The 14,839-nt window shown below is 38.2% G+C and overlaps 4 protein-coding genes across 9 annotated transcripts in view; 3 read left to right on the top strand and 1 right to left on the bottom strand.

Annotated features, from left to right (window-relative positions):
• Positions 1 to 100: 100 nt before the first annotated feature.
• Positions 101 to 5,621, top strand: Sym (symplekin scaffold protein). Its single transcript, XM_078191404.1, has 17 exons — positions 101 to 280; positions 505 to 567; positions 768 to 964; positions 1,053 to 1,286; positions 1,359 to 1,645; positions 1,709 to 1,938; positions 2,011 to 2,196; positions 2,266 to 2,708; positions 2,782 to 3,054; positions 3,131 to 3,314; positions 3,381 to 3,622; positions 3,690 to 3,868; positions 3,941 to 4,101; positions 4,186 to 4,321; positions 4,400 to 4,764; positions 4,910 to 4,987; positions 5,091 to 5,621. The coding sequence occupies exons 1-17, from the start codon at positions 218 to 220 to the stop codon at positions 5,175 to 5,177; spliced, it is 3,408 nt and encodes a 1,135-aa protein (XP_078047530.1). The 5' UTR covers positions 101 to 217; the 3' UTR covers positions 5,178 to 5,621.
• Positions 5,622 to 6,088: 467 nt separating this feature from the next.
• Positions 6,089 to 10,944, bottom strand: LOC144475449 (17-beta-hydroxysteroid dehydrogenase 13). 5 transcript variants are annotated; one of them, XM_078191411.1, is made up of 8 exons: positions 10,907 to 10,944; positions 10,682 to 10,840; positions 7,256 to 7,432; positions 7,019 to 7,183; positions 6,796 to 6,948; positions 6,477 to 6,733; positions 6,288 to 6,413; positions 6,089 to 6,227 (listed from the first exon to the last, which is right to left on the bottom strand). In XM_078191411.1, exons 3-8 carry the CDS (start codon positions 7,397 to 7,399, stop codon positions 6,161 to 6,163), a joined length of 912 nt encoding a protein of 303 aa, XP_078047537.1. In that variant the 5' UTR covers positions 7,400 to 7,432; positions 10,682 to 10,840; positions 10,907 to 10,944; the 3' UTR covers positions 6,089 to 6,160. The 5 variants fall into 5 exon arrangements, with proteins under 5 accessions (XP_078047537.1, XP_078047534.1, XP_078047536.1 ...); XM_078191408.1 differs by lacking the exons at positions 10,682 to 10,840; positions 10,907 to 10,944 and adding an exon at positions 8,330 to 8,454; XM_078191410.1 differs by lacking the exons at positions 10,682 to 10,840; positions 10,907 to 10,944 and adding an exon at positions 8,033 to 8,171.
• On the top strand, positions 8,102 to 8,725 carry LOC144475452 (uncharacterized). Its single transcript, XM_078191415.1, has 3 exons — positions 8,102 to 8,243; positions 8,390 to 8,476; positions 8,615 to 8,725. Exons 1-3 carry the CDS (start codon positions 8,142 to 8,144, stop codon positions 8,639 to 8,641), a joined length of 216 nt encoding a protein of 71 aa, XP_078047541.1. The 5' UTR covers positions 8,102 to 8,141; the 3' UTR covers positions 8,642 to 8,725.
• A 115-nt stretch (positions 10,945 to 11,059) lies between the features above and the next one.
• Positions 11,060 to 14,839, top strand: part of Lapsyn (Leucine-rich repeat activity-regulated protein at synapses) — a 60,504-nt gene continuing 56,724 nt past the window's right edge. Inside the window, exon 1 of one of the 2 annotated variants that reach the window (XM_078191405.1) lies at positions 11,060 to 12,005. In XM_078191405.1, coding sequence (XP_078047531.1) covers positions 11,957 to 12,005 — 49 coding nt within the window. In that variant the 5' untranslated portion in view covers positions 11,060 to 11,956. Of the gene's footprint in view, positions 12,006 to 12,189; positions 12,336 to 14,839 lie in introns of those variants that run through there. The other variant, XM_078191406.1, reaches the window with a different exon arrangement.

Here is a 14,839-nt window from a genome sequence, read left to right as displayed (position 1 = left end):
AGTCGTGATCTATGACCTGGTTTTAACCTTCAGTATCGTGAAAGAGGCGTTATATTAAATTGTTTTAGAGAATGTTGTTTCACCGTTTTATGATTAATCGCAATCTAAAACTCGAAGTCGATGATAGAATCCAATTTCCCGCTTCTTTAATGTTAAACGATCGTAGCGCTTGGCCACGGCTATACAACTAGGCTTGCGTATGTGACGTTTATGGTAAATGGTGAAAAATGCTAAGATGGCGACTCAAGCGATTTCGTCGGATGCCGAGAAAAATTTTATAGTTTGTTGATTTAGAATTCTGTATACAATATTAAAATAATTCTCGTGTAAACAACTCAGGGTTTTAACTTTATTATAGAAAATATTCTTTAACTCTGAAATAGGCCTAAACTAGCAGTATATACGAATAATCATATAGCGTACCGGAGTTGCGGCATACGATTCATCCGACAGCATATTTTTCTATCATTTTTGTATACGTTTAATTTTAATTTGTTTATTTAGGAAGATAATATGGATCCTCGGTTACATAGACGATCGGAGTCTGAAAAAGGACCCGGTGATTTGGTCAGTGTCATAACCTCCAAGGGATGCATTCATTTAAATACAAACATTGTTTTGCGTATATTTCATGACTTTCTAACAGTTAACATTAAGACGTTCAATTTACTTGTTGAAAAGTATTTTTATATTTCTCTATTCAATAAGCTGCTATTATTATCGAAATCAAAAGGAACTAGGTGTTTATTTTGCATGAAATTTTGCAGATAGTCGAATGGCTAAATGAGGCTTCTTTGAATCCAGCAGAGGATGTTAAAGTCTCAAATATATGTAAAGTCCAAGAAATTTTAGTCAACAAGGAACCACAATTACTTCCATTATATTTGGACGAAACCCTGCAATTTTCTTTAGATAGACATACTGAAGTTAGGAAAACAGTTACAGGTTTTATAGAAGAAGCAGGGTAATTTCTGTGAAATATTACATTATTTATTGCATCATAATTATTGGTTTCATCATTTAAGATTTATTGGTTTCATTTATATTTACAGAGTAAAACAACCTGAAATAATTCCACGTGTAGTTCAAGTACTTTTAAGACTAGTAGCTGATGATTCATCAGCCGTAGCTAAAAGAGCTCTAAGAGCCAGTGGCAGGATACTAAGGTCTGCATTGAAATGGATATCTATTGCCACTACAGTTACTCCAGAAATGGAAGTAGCTTGGGGTCAACTCAGTGCTCTTAAAATACAAATTATAAATATGATAGATAGTGACAATGATGGGTAAAATGATTATTTTATTATTCTCTGGATTTATTTGATCATTTTTAATTATTAACTGGTTTTATATTTCAGTATTAGAACGCAAGCCGTGAAGTTTCTTGAAGGTGTTGTGTTAATACAAACATACCCAGACCCAGATTCAACTAAGAAACCAGATGACTTTTCCTTAGAAGATATTCCATTAACTTTAAAGATAGCCCGCAGACGAAAGCTGGAAGAAGAGGCTAATGATGTAATGGATTTATTAATTAAATTTCACGGATCTCCTCATGTTAGCAGCGTTAATTTAATGACATGTATGGGTTCTTTAGCATTTATTGCTAAAACAAGGCCCCAATTTATGCCAGGAGTAATACAAGGTATATGGCATAAGTAATAAATTGTTTACATAGATGTTGTAACTAACAAGTTCCATTTTACAGCTCTGCAAAGGCTGCAAAACGATTTACCTCCAACATTGTCTGACTCTCAAGTAACTAGTGTACAGAAACAACTAAAATTAACTTTATTAGGTCTAATGAAACACCCTGCTAGTATAGAATTCGCGTCTACTATAGCTAAACAATTGTCACAATTAGGAGCAAAAGAACAAGAAATAATCAAGTCTTATCCAAAACCGGAGGACATCCGACGCATGAAGAAACGACAACAAGTAAATTTGTTATTAAGGCAAATCAGAAGCATCAACGAGAATTTATTGTTTAATAATGTACGTAATTTTTAGGAAGCGGCTGCTGCTTCTGCTGCAAAACGCCTTAAAGTTGAAGCTCCTTTAATACCGGATGAACCAGAAGTTGTTCCCACTCCAGTACCTCCTCCGAAATTACCAGAATTATTGGAACTCTCGGAAAATTTCATTTCTGAAAGGCTAAGCGTGGAGATAGCTACAGATCTAGTAATGGATAGCATGGTAAATAACATTTCTCTAACAAGGATCATTAATTTTAAATCTCTTTCATTAAATATATCTCAATTACAGGCCTGGGTCCCAGACTCGATGACAACGATCTTTCAAAGAGAATATCAGCCTACATCAACGACTGACATTAGCGTTCAGCGACAAACGATTGCTAAATTGTTGGCCGCGCAAATTAAGCAAGCTAAAGCAAAGAGAAAGAAAGAAGCTAAGGACGAAGATGCCGTCATGGAGGATCTAATAAAGAATCCCACTATTAGTGTGGCAGAGGCGAAGCGTGAAAGAAAGCGTGAAAAGGATAGGGAGAAAGAAAAAGAGGCAAAAGCTTCTTTAGAAGCTCACGAAAAGTCACTGGCAAAAGCGAGAAATCGTCTGAAAGCTTTGAAGTTATCTGAGGTTACGAAGCCATTGTCAAAAGAAGTAAAAGAGAAAATGTTATTAATGGCGGTTAATAGAATCCTGTTGTCTGAAAAGACAGCCGTATTTGGCGGTGTTGCAGCTATACGGTAGATTAATTTTATAAAATATTATCTTATGGAACTCAAGTTCAGTTTGTATTAATTTATTATTCCATGTTAGATCCAAAATATTAACAACTTTAGCCGCAACATTTAATCCCTACATTAAAGAGGCTGTACTGCGATATATCACCGACGACATGAGAAATCGTTTGGATCTAGCTTTAGGTTGGTTGTACGAAGAATATGCGTTACTTCAAGGTTTTCAAAGAAGAACCACGCTATGTACGAAGCCTCAAGAAGCACCGCATCAGGCTTACAATTTTCTGTTATGCACATTAGTGTCGGCGATCGATCTAGTTCAAGGGAAAGATCGGGATACATTATTGAACAGGTAACAGTCAACATTCAAACGGGACATCTTTCATTTGTCAGTGGATATTATTAAATGCAAACTATTGATTGAGTAGGTTATATTTGGAAGCTCCTCTAATTACGGAAGATGCAGTGGAGGCCTTAAAAATGGTGTCATCCGAGGAGACTAGAGGGCTGGCACCATTGCAGTTATTGAAGGAAATGGTTATTCGGAGACCTACGAAACAATTAGTTTTCTTAAATGTCTTATTGTGTCATACTGGACATGAGAACAACACTGTAAGCAATCTTTATGGTGTACTGTTTAAACCCATTTCAAATTTCTAATTTTCCGTTTAAATTTAGATAAGGGAAGCGGCAATACAATTAGTTTGCGAGCTATATAGTCGTTCCGAGTTAAGTAAACTTATAGAAGAGTATGCAGTCCTTTATTTAGGTTTTTTGCGACTCCATACACCGCCAGAAATAGTATTTGGACAGGACCGAGGTAGACCACAAGTAGAAACACAGTGGACAGAATCGACAACGAGAGCGTGTCTTGGATTGTATCTTGCGTTGCTGAGCGAACATCAAGATTTGATCCATGAGTGAGTTACAAGTAATACATTAAAAGTAACTGTGAATTTTTACTAATAATTCTTTTAATTTTGTTAGATTGGCAAGAGTTTATACGTCGATGAGTGCAGATGTAAAGCGAATGGTTCTGCGATTAGTGGAAGGACCAGTGAGGTCTCTAGGTATGGGCAGTCCACAATTATTGGCTTTAGTTGAGAATTGTCCAAAAGGAGCCGAGACACTGGTTACGAGAATTATTCATATTCTTACAGAGAAGTGTACGTAACTCTATAATATCATGCGATGTGCCATAAATGCTTGGATATTTTAATGTATTATTTTATATTTAGCTGCACCGAGCGCAGAATTGGTTGCAAGAGTGCGAGAACTTTATCAGACTAGGGTCTCGGATGTTCGGTTCTTAATACCAGTATTAAACGGTTTAACAAAGAAAGAAGTTATAGCCGCCCTCCCAAAGCTCATCAAATTAAATCCTATTGTTGTCAAAGAGGTAATTGCTTTATTCGTACTCAACTTTGTATGTAAAAAATTCTACTGAAGATCGAATGTTTACGGTTCGATGACCTTTTCACAGGTATTTAACAGATTATTGGGAACGCATAATAATGACAGCGGCGTGCCTCATACGTCTCCCATTACACCCGCTGAATTGTTGATAGCCCTACATAATATAGATCCAAGTAAAGCAGAATTAAAAACCATTATAAAAGGTGTGTTAACGCTCAATGTTGGCCGTTAAGAATGCAATGATCTTTATGTCACCTTTGTTTGATAATATCGTTTTTCAGCTACTTCGCTTTGCTTCGCGGAGAAGCAAGTCTATACACAAGAAACGGTGGCTGTTGTCATGCAGCACTTGATGGAGATGACACCGCTGCCTACGTTGCTAATGCGCACAGTGATACAAAGTTTAGCACTGTATCCAAGGTTAAGCGGGTTCGTTATGAACATACTTCAACGATTGATTCTAAAACAAGTTTGGAAGCAGCCAAAGGTTTGGGAAGGTTTCGTTAAGTGTTGTGAACGAACGCAACCACAAAGTTTCGCTGTCATTTTGCAGCTTCCTCCAACACAGTTGGCAGAAGCGTTGAAAATGTCTAGTAATTTGCGGGCACCATTATTAGCGCACGTTGAAGCTTTCGCCGAGAATCAGGTAAACTTAGTTTTCAGTATTTTATTGATCATGAATGTTGTCCTGTTTATTTTATATATATATATATATAATGTATGTTTATTTTATACATGTATATATTTATATATATATTATATATAAAATAAATTGAATTGCTGTTTTATAGAAAGCCCACATTCCACAATCGATAATGGACGTTATTCAGGGTAAATCACCTTGCGACATGCATGATGAATTTGATATTGTGAGTAAAAATGCTTGTATATAAAGAATTGATCTTTATATTATAGTAAAAACTAAATAAATATATGAACTGATCCAAACAGCTTTCCTCGAATTTCTTGCAGGCACCACCCGGTGATTATCCGATCGAACAAAAACCAGAAACAATGGAAACTGATGTTTCAGAACCAGCACCACCTGGTTTAGATTAGCATACACTTATTCCAGTCTTGGGATCTGAATCATCATCTACAGATTGTCCCAACTTTAACGAATTCACACTGTAAATCATAAATATTTTTCTTTGTACACCGTGATAAATCTGAAACGTTAGATTCACATATTCTTTCACTTGCACGCAGAATGTATATACATCTCGGATTTACAGTTTTTTGATTGAGAATCAAGTTGATTTTATTGGTTTTGTAAATAGAATTTACACGATCGAACATAAGTACATACATATGTATGTGATTGCACGGTATAGTATACTCTCCATTGCATATCGAAATTAATTGAATCAAAGTTAATTTTTCGGCTTTTCTGAGTGTCGCGGTTTACTTCTGTATAAACATGTTTTTTTTTTCATTTCAACAGGGATCAAACAAGATTATTATAATCAAAAATTTATATTTGTAAAAATATATTTATTAATACTTTCATGAAATATATAAAAATATTGTTAAATGACATGCAGATGTTATTGAGAAGTTATCAGTTTGTACATATTTTGTACACAGTATTGGATATGTAATCTAAGATGCGTTATTATATTAAACAATAAAAAAATAAATATTTTGTTACGTTGAATCATAGCAGTACCGTGTACATGGACATAGATCATTTTTATAATACAAAATGTGATAACGTTTTCTATTTGTTACATAAGATATATGTAATTGGCGTTGTATACAAGTCTCTTGAAACAATGATTAACTTAGAGCTACATTTGATTTCTTTGCAGATGTCAGTCTCAGACAGTAAGTATAATTTCTGCTTTTTAGATTTTGATCCTTATGAAATTTTATACGTTGCGTGCGTGTCTGTTCCTGCATTAATTACTGAATTATCCTATTAACTAGTAATTAATTCGCACATGTGTCTTACATATGATATTAATTAAGAATAAACATTTTTTTATACAAATTTGAAACTTCTTACATAAATTACCCTACAATGCAAAAACAATCGAACGTTATACAAAATTAACTCCGGTATCTAAGAAGTCACGCAACATGAACGATACCGATTTTGGAAGTATTCTGAAAGTAAAAAATGGTAAATGCATGCTCGGTATTTAAATGTATTAATTGTATGCTCACCTCAGAATGTGTCTCACATATAACAGATAACCAGGTATGCTGAACTCCATATAATTTCGACGGACTCCATCTAGAATTTTTTGAGCCGCTTCCGTGGTAGAAATTGTGCCAAGGAAACTCGGTAGTCTACAGTATGAGAAATAAGAATATGATCTTTTTTGCAAGATCGCAGTTAATTAAAAGTCTTACCTAAAACGAATATCGCTAGCTGATTTTGTATCTACAATAAATGGATAAACATGAACTAAGGTAACTATAACGTCACAATTAGAATGTCTTAATTCAGTATGAAGTGATTCAGCTAGTCCTTTAATAGCAAACTGTGCAGATGACATTAAGATTCTATTTTTTCCACTGGTAGCACTCGATAAACCAGCCACAGAAGACAGGAAGACTATGTGACCTTTATTGTTTGATTTCATTGAAGGCAGAATTTTTTCCAATAGCTAAAAGTACGCATGATTGAGATTTACAAATTATTATTTACATATAAAATATGTACACTTACCCAAAAGTAGCTAATAATTGTTATGTTTATCTTGTCAATTACGTTAAGTTCAAAATTATTTTGAAGCAGGAATGCAGGACTTGGTATAAAACAATAAAAAATCATTGTAATATCACCAAATCTTGCCTGAATACTTGCTACAGTATTAATCAGCTGTAATAGATTACTGTTATTATCAAAATAATTTTACCTTGTAGTTCAATGTTATCTGTAACAAACTTACATGTTCTTTATTAGTAATATTGCAAATATACGATCTTATTTCACCAAATGCATATTCATCCGGGGTGATACGACCATCTACTGTATCTATACAAGCAACATTGACACCCCATTTACTTAAAAGAAATGCCAGTTCTTTACCTATTCCATGTCCACCACCAACAACCTAGGATATACAAAAATGTTTTATAAATTATATAAACAGTTCTTAAATTAGTTCGAATGAGTCTATATATACCACTGCAACTTCTCTAAACACTTTTTTCTGTCGTGGAGGACAAATCGTTCCATATATTGCAAATAAAATTTCATAATTAATCTTGATGAAAAGTATTATAAGATCCCACATCAGAATAAAAAGAGAATATACTCTGAGTAACATTTTTGGTGGTCTGAAACTTTTCCGTATTATGTCCTAAAAAAATAATTAATTTTAGCAATTAACTTGAAATATTTTCTGCAACATACATACCATTTTGTTCAAACAAATGATTCAAATCTAGCGTAAACTCAATCACGTCAAGAAACGATTTGGATGAGTAAATCTCGAGAAAGAGGCTTACTTAATCGAAATGTATGTATTATCATTTTGAACATTATGATAACATGTTATACATACCTACTGTTCGAAAATCTTTAACTGACTGCCGATAAAGGTACACAAACATTCGCTACGTACATTTGAGATATAGATATCAAGATTTAAAATATAAATAATTTCTAGAAAAGTGTACTGTTTCTTTTGAAATTAACTAATGAATACATTACGAAACTTGTTTAAATTGAATTTCTGCATATAAACATTTAAAACGTGTTATTATCTTAATAGATAATACATCATATATTTGTAGTAAATACATTAATTTATACATAACATATGTATATAATTTATGTTATACAACATATGTATAATCCATGCAGAAATAATAATTTAAATAATCATGAGCTGCAAAGAAATTTATAAACGCACGCGCAGGGTTACTCGTATGTACACATGCATCAGAGCACTACATGCCTATGTATGCGGATTGAAGATACACTGCCAGAAACGACACCGTTCACCCTGTTGTGTGGACATTTTGGAACTGTAATCAGTTTGATTACGTCAAAAAACTTTCCTTAAAATGTGGTGGATGGAAATACTTCCAAGTGTAGCTATAATGACAGCTATGGTTGCAATTCCACAACAAGCAGCTTATTATGTATCACAATGGGTATTCGGAGTCGTAAGTAGTTGACGGAACTTAACCTATATCTTCGAACATTTTGCGTAACAAATAATGATAAAAATATTTCTTTCAATTTTTCTCACTCGATTTATGGTTCTTTCCTCTGCATCCTTTTGTAGTTACATTTTATTTTTTCATTTCAGCCAATGCGTAGACGAATGGAAACCGATTACGATCTGATGATGAATTTGAGAGATACTAACCTAAACGGAAGGCCCTGGATTAGGGGAGTAAGTAACTTTAACGTTTCTTATCTCTCAATAACAACATATTTATTTGAATTTACTATACTTTCTATTACATTGTACTATAAAAGCTTCATTCTTTGTTCAAGTAGTTTATGTAATAAAACTGTTACTATTTTACAGGGTCTAGAGAAAATCCCAAACAAATAAATCTAATTCAGTGAGTGGTATATCATATTAGCATTAAAATCAATGTAAAATACAATTTGTAAAATACATATTTATAAAACGTTATGATCTCTGTTTATTCTGTAGTTTACAGTGCCAGTTTACGCTGTACTTTTTTGCTCCAATTATAGAAACATTTTGCAAATACGTTATATGGAATATGGTGTTTAAAAACAAGATTCCAAGATAACGTAAAGCAATCTACAAAAACCCGTTTAACGTTCGACTGAACATCCGAGTTACATTTTCTTGTTAGAAGAAATAAATTGGTCCGAGCAGTAGCGCAGACGTTTCAAAGGGTATTTCGTGTATCTCATAATCTGTTATTACAATGAGATTGTCCTTTGAAGGGAGCATCTATGCGAAGAGTGGTTCGCGCAGTTTCAGTCACGGATATTCGGAACAAAACTCCTCGGCAAATGAAAAATTAATAACTACAAAGTAGTTCTGTTAGAAGGAATGTTATTTCGTGTCGGTAGTCGGACAAAGTAGACGTCCAGCGTTGTCAGACGCGGCATTGCGTCGGAAAGAAAAGAAAAGAAATATCCGCGGGAATTCGTATTTTCTTCGCGCGCGCGCACGATAGAGAGAGAGGGGGAACCGTATTTCCGTTATTCATTTCCTCGGTCCGTTTCCAATATAACCGTGGCGCACACCTACGCGCGCCGAAAATTCTCACCATCTCAAGTAAACTCGGAAGCGGCACGCGAGAGTCTTTTAAAGGGAAAAAAGGCTCCAGGTGTTCCGGACGTCGATGTCCTTTGTTTTCACGCCATTATAGTTCTGAACCCCTCGAAAATATATAAGATCGCCCCCTATGCGTAGCAGACAGAGATAACGAACAATAGGCAGCCGAGGGGACGGGCCTTTGAACCGGGAATACAAAGGGCGTTACAGGTATACACGTACGTGCATTTTTCGCTAGGAACGATGATAAAAAAAAAAATAGAGAAGCAGACGGAGTTAATAGCGATTATCACGGGACTAATTAAACCGTCACGGAAAAATTACAAAAAAATTGTTTGTCTTCATTTGCGGTTGCAATACAAAATATTGTTAGTTCGATGTGTGCGTGGTGAAATTTCGTTCACAAGTTCACAATAAATTTTTACATTTTAATTGTGATGTGCAAGAAAGGTTTTTCGACAGTGCAAACAATTCTGTTCGTACTTTCGATATTAAGCATTCTAAAAATCTGCACGTTGTTACACAGCGTGCTGGAAACATCTTTCTTTTACGATATATAAGTAAATAATTTTCTCGATGTCTGTAAACTGTATGACATTGTATTACATCATTGTAGCATGATCCGTGATCGTCATTAATACGAGATATCGGTTTTATATGTGATTGGATATTGCTTAAAAAAATGGTCGACCATTAAGAGGTACTAGTCGATATATTGCAATTGATCGTGACCTAAGCAATTTGTAAAGAATAAGATAGCGTCTCGAAATAATCGTCTTTTCTAGATAAAGTGATTGGCAACGTTTTCTCGTAAATAACTATGTCGTTACATTATTGCCGATTCGATAGGAAACGTTCTACTTGAAGGCCATTCGATCTTGCAAGATATAAAATAAAGAAGATATCGTTCGAAATAATTGTTCTTACTCATCGATTACTGTTTTCCGCAGGATATAATCTCGGTTTCTGAGATAGGAGCACTTAAAGGCCGAGAGATAGTTTCAGAGATTTAACGGATCTTAAAACGTTTCCTGTGCCGGTACGTCAGATTCGGCCGAACGAAACCAGAATTTATTGATTCCGCCATTCATCTCCCTTACGCGATACCCGAGACCCCTTTCGACCAATTTCGTGATCCGAGATTTTTGATTTTAAAATTTAACCTCCACGCACGAGTGTTTCAGGTAAATTGGCGGACAAAATTATTTCCCGTTATCATTTACTTTTTAAAAGAACCGAATAAATTAAGAATTTATCACAGATAAATTCTTAGCAATAATATATATGTACATATTATGACCGAAGATATTAATTGTATATTTCAATTTTACCTACCCATTAGTTCCGACAAAATCAATTTCACTCCATTAGACACCTGTCTTCGAGAGGGATAATCAAATATCGATTTCAACTGTACGGTAACTTTCACTCAAGTTAATTAAGAAATTTCTTTCTTTTATAGATACATGTAGCTTGTTAATTATAAGACTGGATCTAGGGCCGATACGATTATTAAAGTAATGGATAATGTTAGATGATATCAGATAAGGGTGAACTTACATTATGACGAGTCGTTGCTATTTGTGTACCGCATTGTAGCAGATAACAGGTGTACGATTCGAAATTCAATCACGGCAAAAATCTGCAGGAAAATCACCGCTGCTCGAGATATACTTCCCAGCCTATGGCGGAGCTTTAAATCGGTCTTGGAACTCGGCGAGCGGGCCGCAGTCTAGCGCGAGACGTCGCAGAAGCAGCATCGTGTTCGACGCGTCGCGATCTTCCCGTCTACGATCTCTCCACGATCCGTCCTTGCGATAATCGATCGGATCGGTACGGTTTCGCGATATTCCACTGACACTTGGCCCGGTTCGCAGGAAACGACCAGACGCGTGAAAAAAAATCCCCTCGGGAGGAATTCGCGCGGGAATTGGTTGGAAAGCGGGTCGGCGTGTTGCAAGCGCATCTGTCCGGCAGTTGTTCCGACGGTTCGGAAAGGATCGGCACGCGGTTGTCGGAGCAGAATCTTCGGAACAAGAGAAAGGCGAGCAGTGAGGCGAAGGATTTCTTCGAATCCACCGGGCGAACCAGGGACGCGTTCCCGCAACAAGTCCTCGGACACGTTTTCCATTGTTTCGGGGCCGCGTTATCCTTTTCCTCGGCGCGATTATCTGTTCCGCTAGACGCGTACCTTAGCAGGAGGCCTTGTTCGCAGTGTGCTCGCATAAATACATAGTGTATCGACGAAAGTTTCGGTCGGCGTTCACGGTCAACCTGTTAGTCATGTGGGAACGGTAAAAACTCCGCTCGGGCAGGAACTCTGGAAGAGCAGTTTTCTCGGGGAATGGTATAACGATGACGTAGTGTGGAACCTGCTCCTCGTTACGGGCAAGGATACACGATGCTCTGACGGGTGGGTCGTCCCTTCGCTCTCTCCTATGTTGTGGGCTCGAGCGATGTTTGTTCCCTGGTTCTGCGAACGGTGCAACATGACCACCACACTGTGCTCGAACCGCTCCGCGAACGAAACACTGTGAAATTGTTCTCTTGGGACTCCGGTGAAAGGAATTCGCCTAAATCGAGACACGGGAACGCTCACCGATCCGGATCATGCGGCGTTTTTCAACAGTCTCCCCGGAACACCACGCTAAGAAGATGGGTAAGTGACTCGCCCGAAATCGTTACAGATTTTACACGTGATCTCGATAATCGATCGCATCGCTTGCATCGATCTCGCGACGTTCAGCGCACCGGTTAACTATTTCCGTGTCATGTCTACGTGGCTGTTCCCGAAAAATCTACTTTCTGAGTTACTGTATCGTGTTTGATATTTGTTGTGGCAGTGCTTCGGCAAGGACAGTTGCGGTATGTGTGATACAAAGCGTCGTTAACTAGATTTCCACGACTCGAGAAATCCTCGGATAACTGACGCAAGTATCATCCGATCGTCGGAAGAACCATGACCTTCGATGACGTTTTACCATTAAAAGTAACTAACCTATATTGCTTCCTTAGAACAATAAGACCAAATTTATGTATGCTTCGAATTTATTTGATAGTTTCTTATGAAAGAATCTTTACAATCTAAATAATTTCTAGATAAATCGTGTGAAACCGGTTATTTTGACCGGTACGGCAGGTTTACTGTTAAATGAACGCGTTCCGACGCAAAAGGAATTGCGACTCCGTTTCCGAAAAAAATCGATCGCGTCGCTTGTCCAAACATGTGCAAGCACCTACGACGCGTTTCGTAATCGTCGTCGAACGTATTTCCTCGACGAGGCTTGTTTATCTTAGCGATATTCCTCTTGCAAATCCGTTCAGCAAAAAACGCACGTAGAGAGACGCTGCTAGCGAATTTCGTCGGATATTTTCGGTCCAAGGACACCGGGTCCCAATTACCGATTACCTGTACCGTTAGGTTTTCCCTCGTTCTGCCGCGTCGAGGGAAATATTAATGGTTCCTCCGAGAAAGCCTGACAGTGAAAGCATAATCCTGCACCGGGCATTGTGTTCGCAGCGTTAGACGCGCGACGCGTTCCAATATCGATTCTAATCCAGTGAGTCATGGCGATCGGATGATTTAAACAACGCTATCCGATACTGTCCGCTATGAATACCTCGAAAAACTTGTGTCACCTATGGCCAAGGATTTCGCGCGAACGCGCGAGTCTTATTTTAATTTCATATTTCGAAGTTTACGATCTGAATAATTTTAGAAGAATCAAGTCGACGCATTAGCTCTTGACGTGTCTTGTCCGCCATCTTGGAATTACGGTTTTGGAAAATCATTGGACACGGTTTTGCTATTATCATGAATATTTATACAGACCGTTACAATTAGATGCATAGGTAAACTCTGTGGATAATGTCGGGCGCGAGGACGTTTATTGGCAACGGAACAGTCGGTTTTCCGACATCGTAGTTCGTTCGCTAGAATCGGTGTCGTGAAGCCAAACACAGGGCCTTTAAATATTTACGAGGCTCGCATCATTCTGTACAGTGAAATGCATAAATTTTTCTACGCGTGCGGTCGTAGAAACTTTCACGCTGCGACGATCGAGACTGGCACGTTCGGAAACAGCCGTTGCTAGGGGGGAACCTGAACAGAGTGGCATTTTCTGCAGTGTATTCCTGAGAGTAGTCGCCCCTGGTATAACCCTTTGGGTTGCGTCAGCAAGGGGTCAGGAAAATGGCGAGTCCCGACGGGATTTTTGTGTGAACAGCAAGGAAGATCGTATTAAGAGCGCGAGTCGAATTACATTTCCTTGAGTTGAGGGACAAACGGGCGTCCTTATCGTCTCGGGAGAGCTAATCTTCTTTCGAGCACGTTGATAAATCGTTCTTCGACGACAGTTTTTCCGTGCGCGTACGACCGAGACGAGACAACGGTTGTAGTACGGGGAAACGGAGCCGTTTGTTATGTAAACACACGGTTACTTCGTTGACAGACACAAATACTGTCGCGATAAAAATGGTCGTCGGCCATCTTGAAAGCGATACATCTTGAAGGCTCGCAAAGGTAGCTTTTTCTTGCGAACTCTCGTCACAGGGGACTAGAAACCGAGACTTTTTTTTAATGAAAAGAGAAGAGAAACCAGTACAAGCAGTAATTGTAGCCTCTTTAGAGCCAGATTTTTGGGGGATGTGGAGCGAAGAACCATATGCAAATTGCCCTCTAGGGCACTGGCCTGACTCTGTTGGAATTCGGGGCACTCAAGCCACGCCCACTCCAGCCATTTATCAACACATGCAGGGTTTTCCAACATAGCACTCTCCGATTGAGACGATTGTTTACATTTTGTCATCTGTAAATCATTACCATGCTACCGCAGGGCATTCGATAACATTGTCAGTGTGTTCCAGTAGGACTTTCAGGTGTTTCACTAATCTGTTTTAGATTTTCTCGTCGGTAGGTCATAAATAGCTTGCGGATGTGACTCGTTTGATACGTGAGGCTTTAGGAAAACGTCTGGTAGGTTACGCTGGAGAAGTCTGTGGTTGCTGACCTCGTCGAGAGTCTTTTTGGTGACTCGGTCAGGAGCACTGCCCCGGGGGGCAATCGGGGGGTGTTCCCGGGGCATCGGAACGCTTGTTGGCAGCGCCTGTCTTAAATAATCGACACTTCGAAATCGGGTCGGGCAAGCTTTCGGAACGCGCGAAGACTCGGAAAGAATGCGGGGAAAGCGTTTAATTAAAATAATACTCGTTGCGAAAATCGCGAACGATGCGTTCCTCTCTCTCTTTCTCTTTCTCTTTTTCTGGGGCATGCGGGCCGAATATTCGTGCGCGTAATTAAAATTTCCATCGCTTTGAATTCAGTCCGAACGGCGCGCCTCTTTTCGCGTATTAAATATTATAGTCCCGGCACGCATTCGCGGGCGCAGGAGGGATTCGTTAACTTTTATCCGCCATCTCTCTGCCTCGCTATTTCGCTGTTGAAAAACGAGAACCGCGCAGAATTTTCACCGTTCTTCCTTCTGTGCCGCGCTC

Source organism: Augochlora pura, chromosome 9, assembly GCF_028453695.1.
Source record: "Augochlora pura isolate Apur16 chromosome 9, APUR_v2.2.1, whole genome shotgun sequence".
NCBI classification, from domain to species: domain Eukaryota; kingdom Metazoa; phylum Arthropoda; class Insecta; order Hymenoptera; family Halictidae; genus Augochlora; species Augochlora pura.
This window is presented reverse-complemented; position numbering and strand designations above follow the sequence as displayed.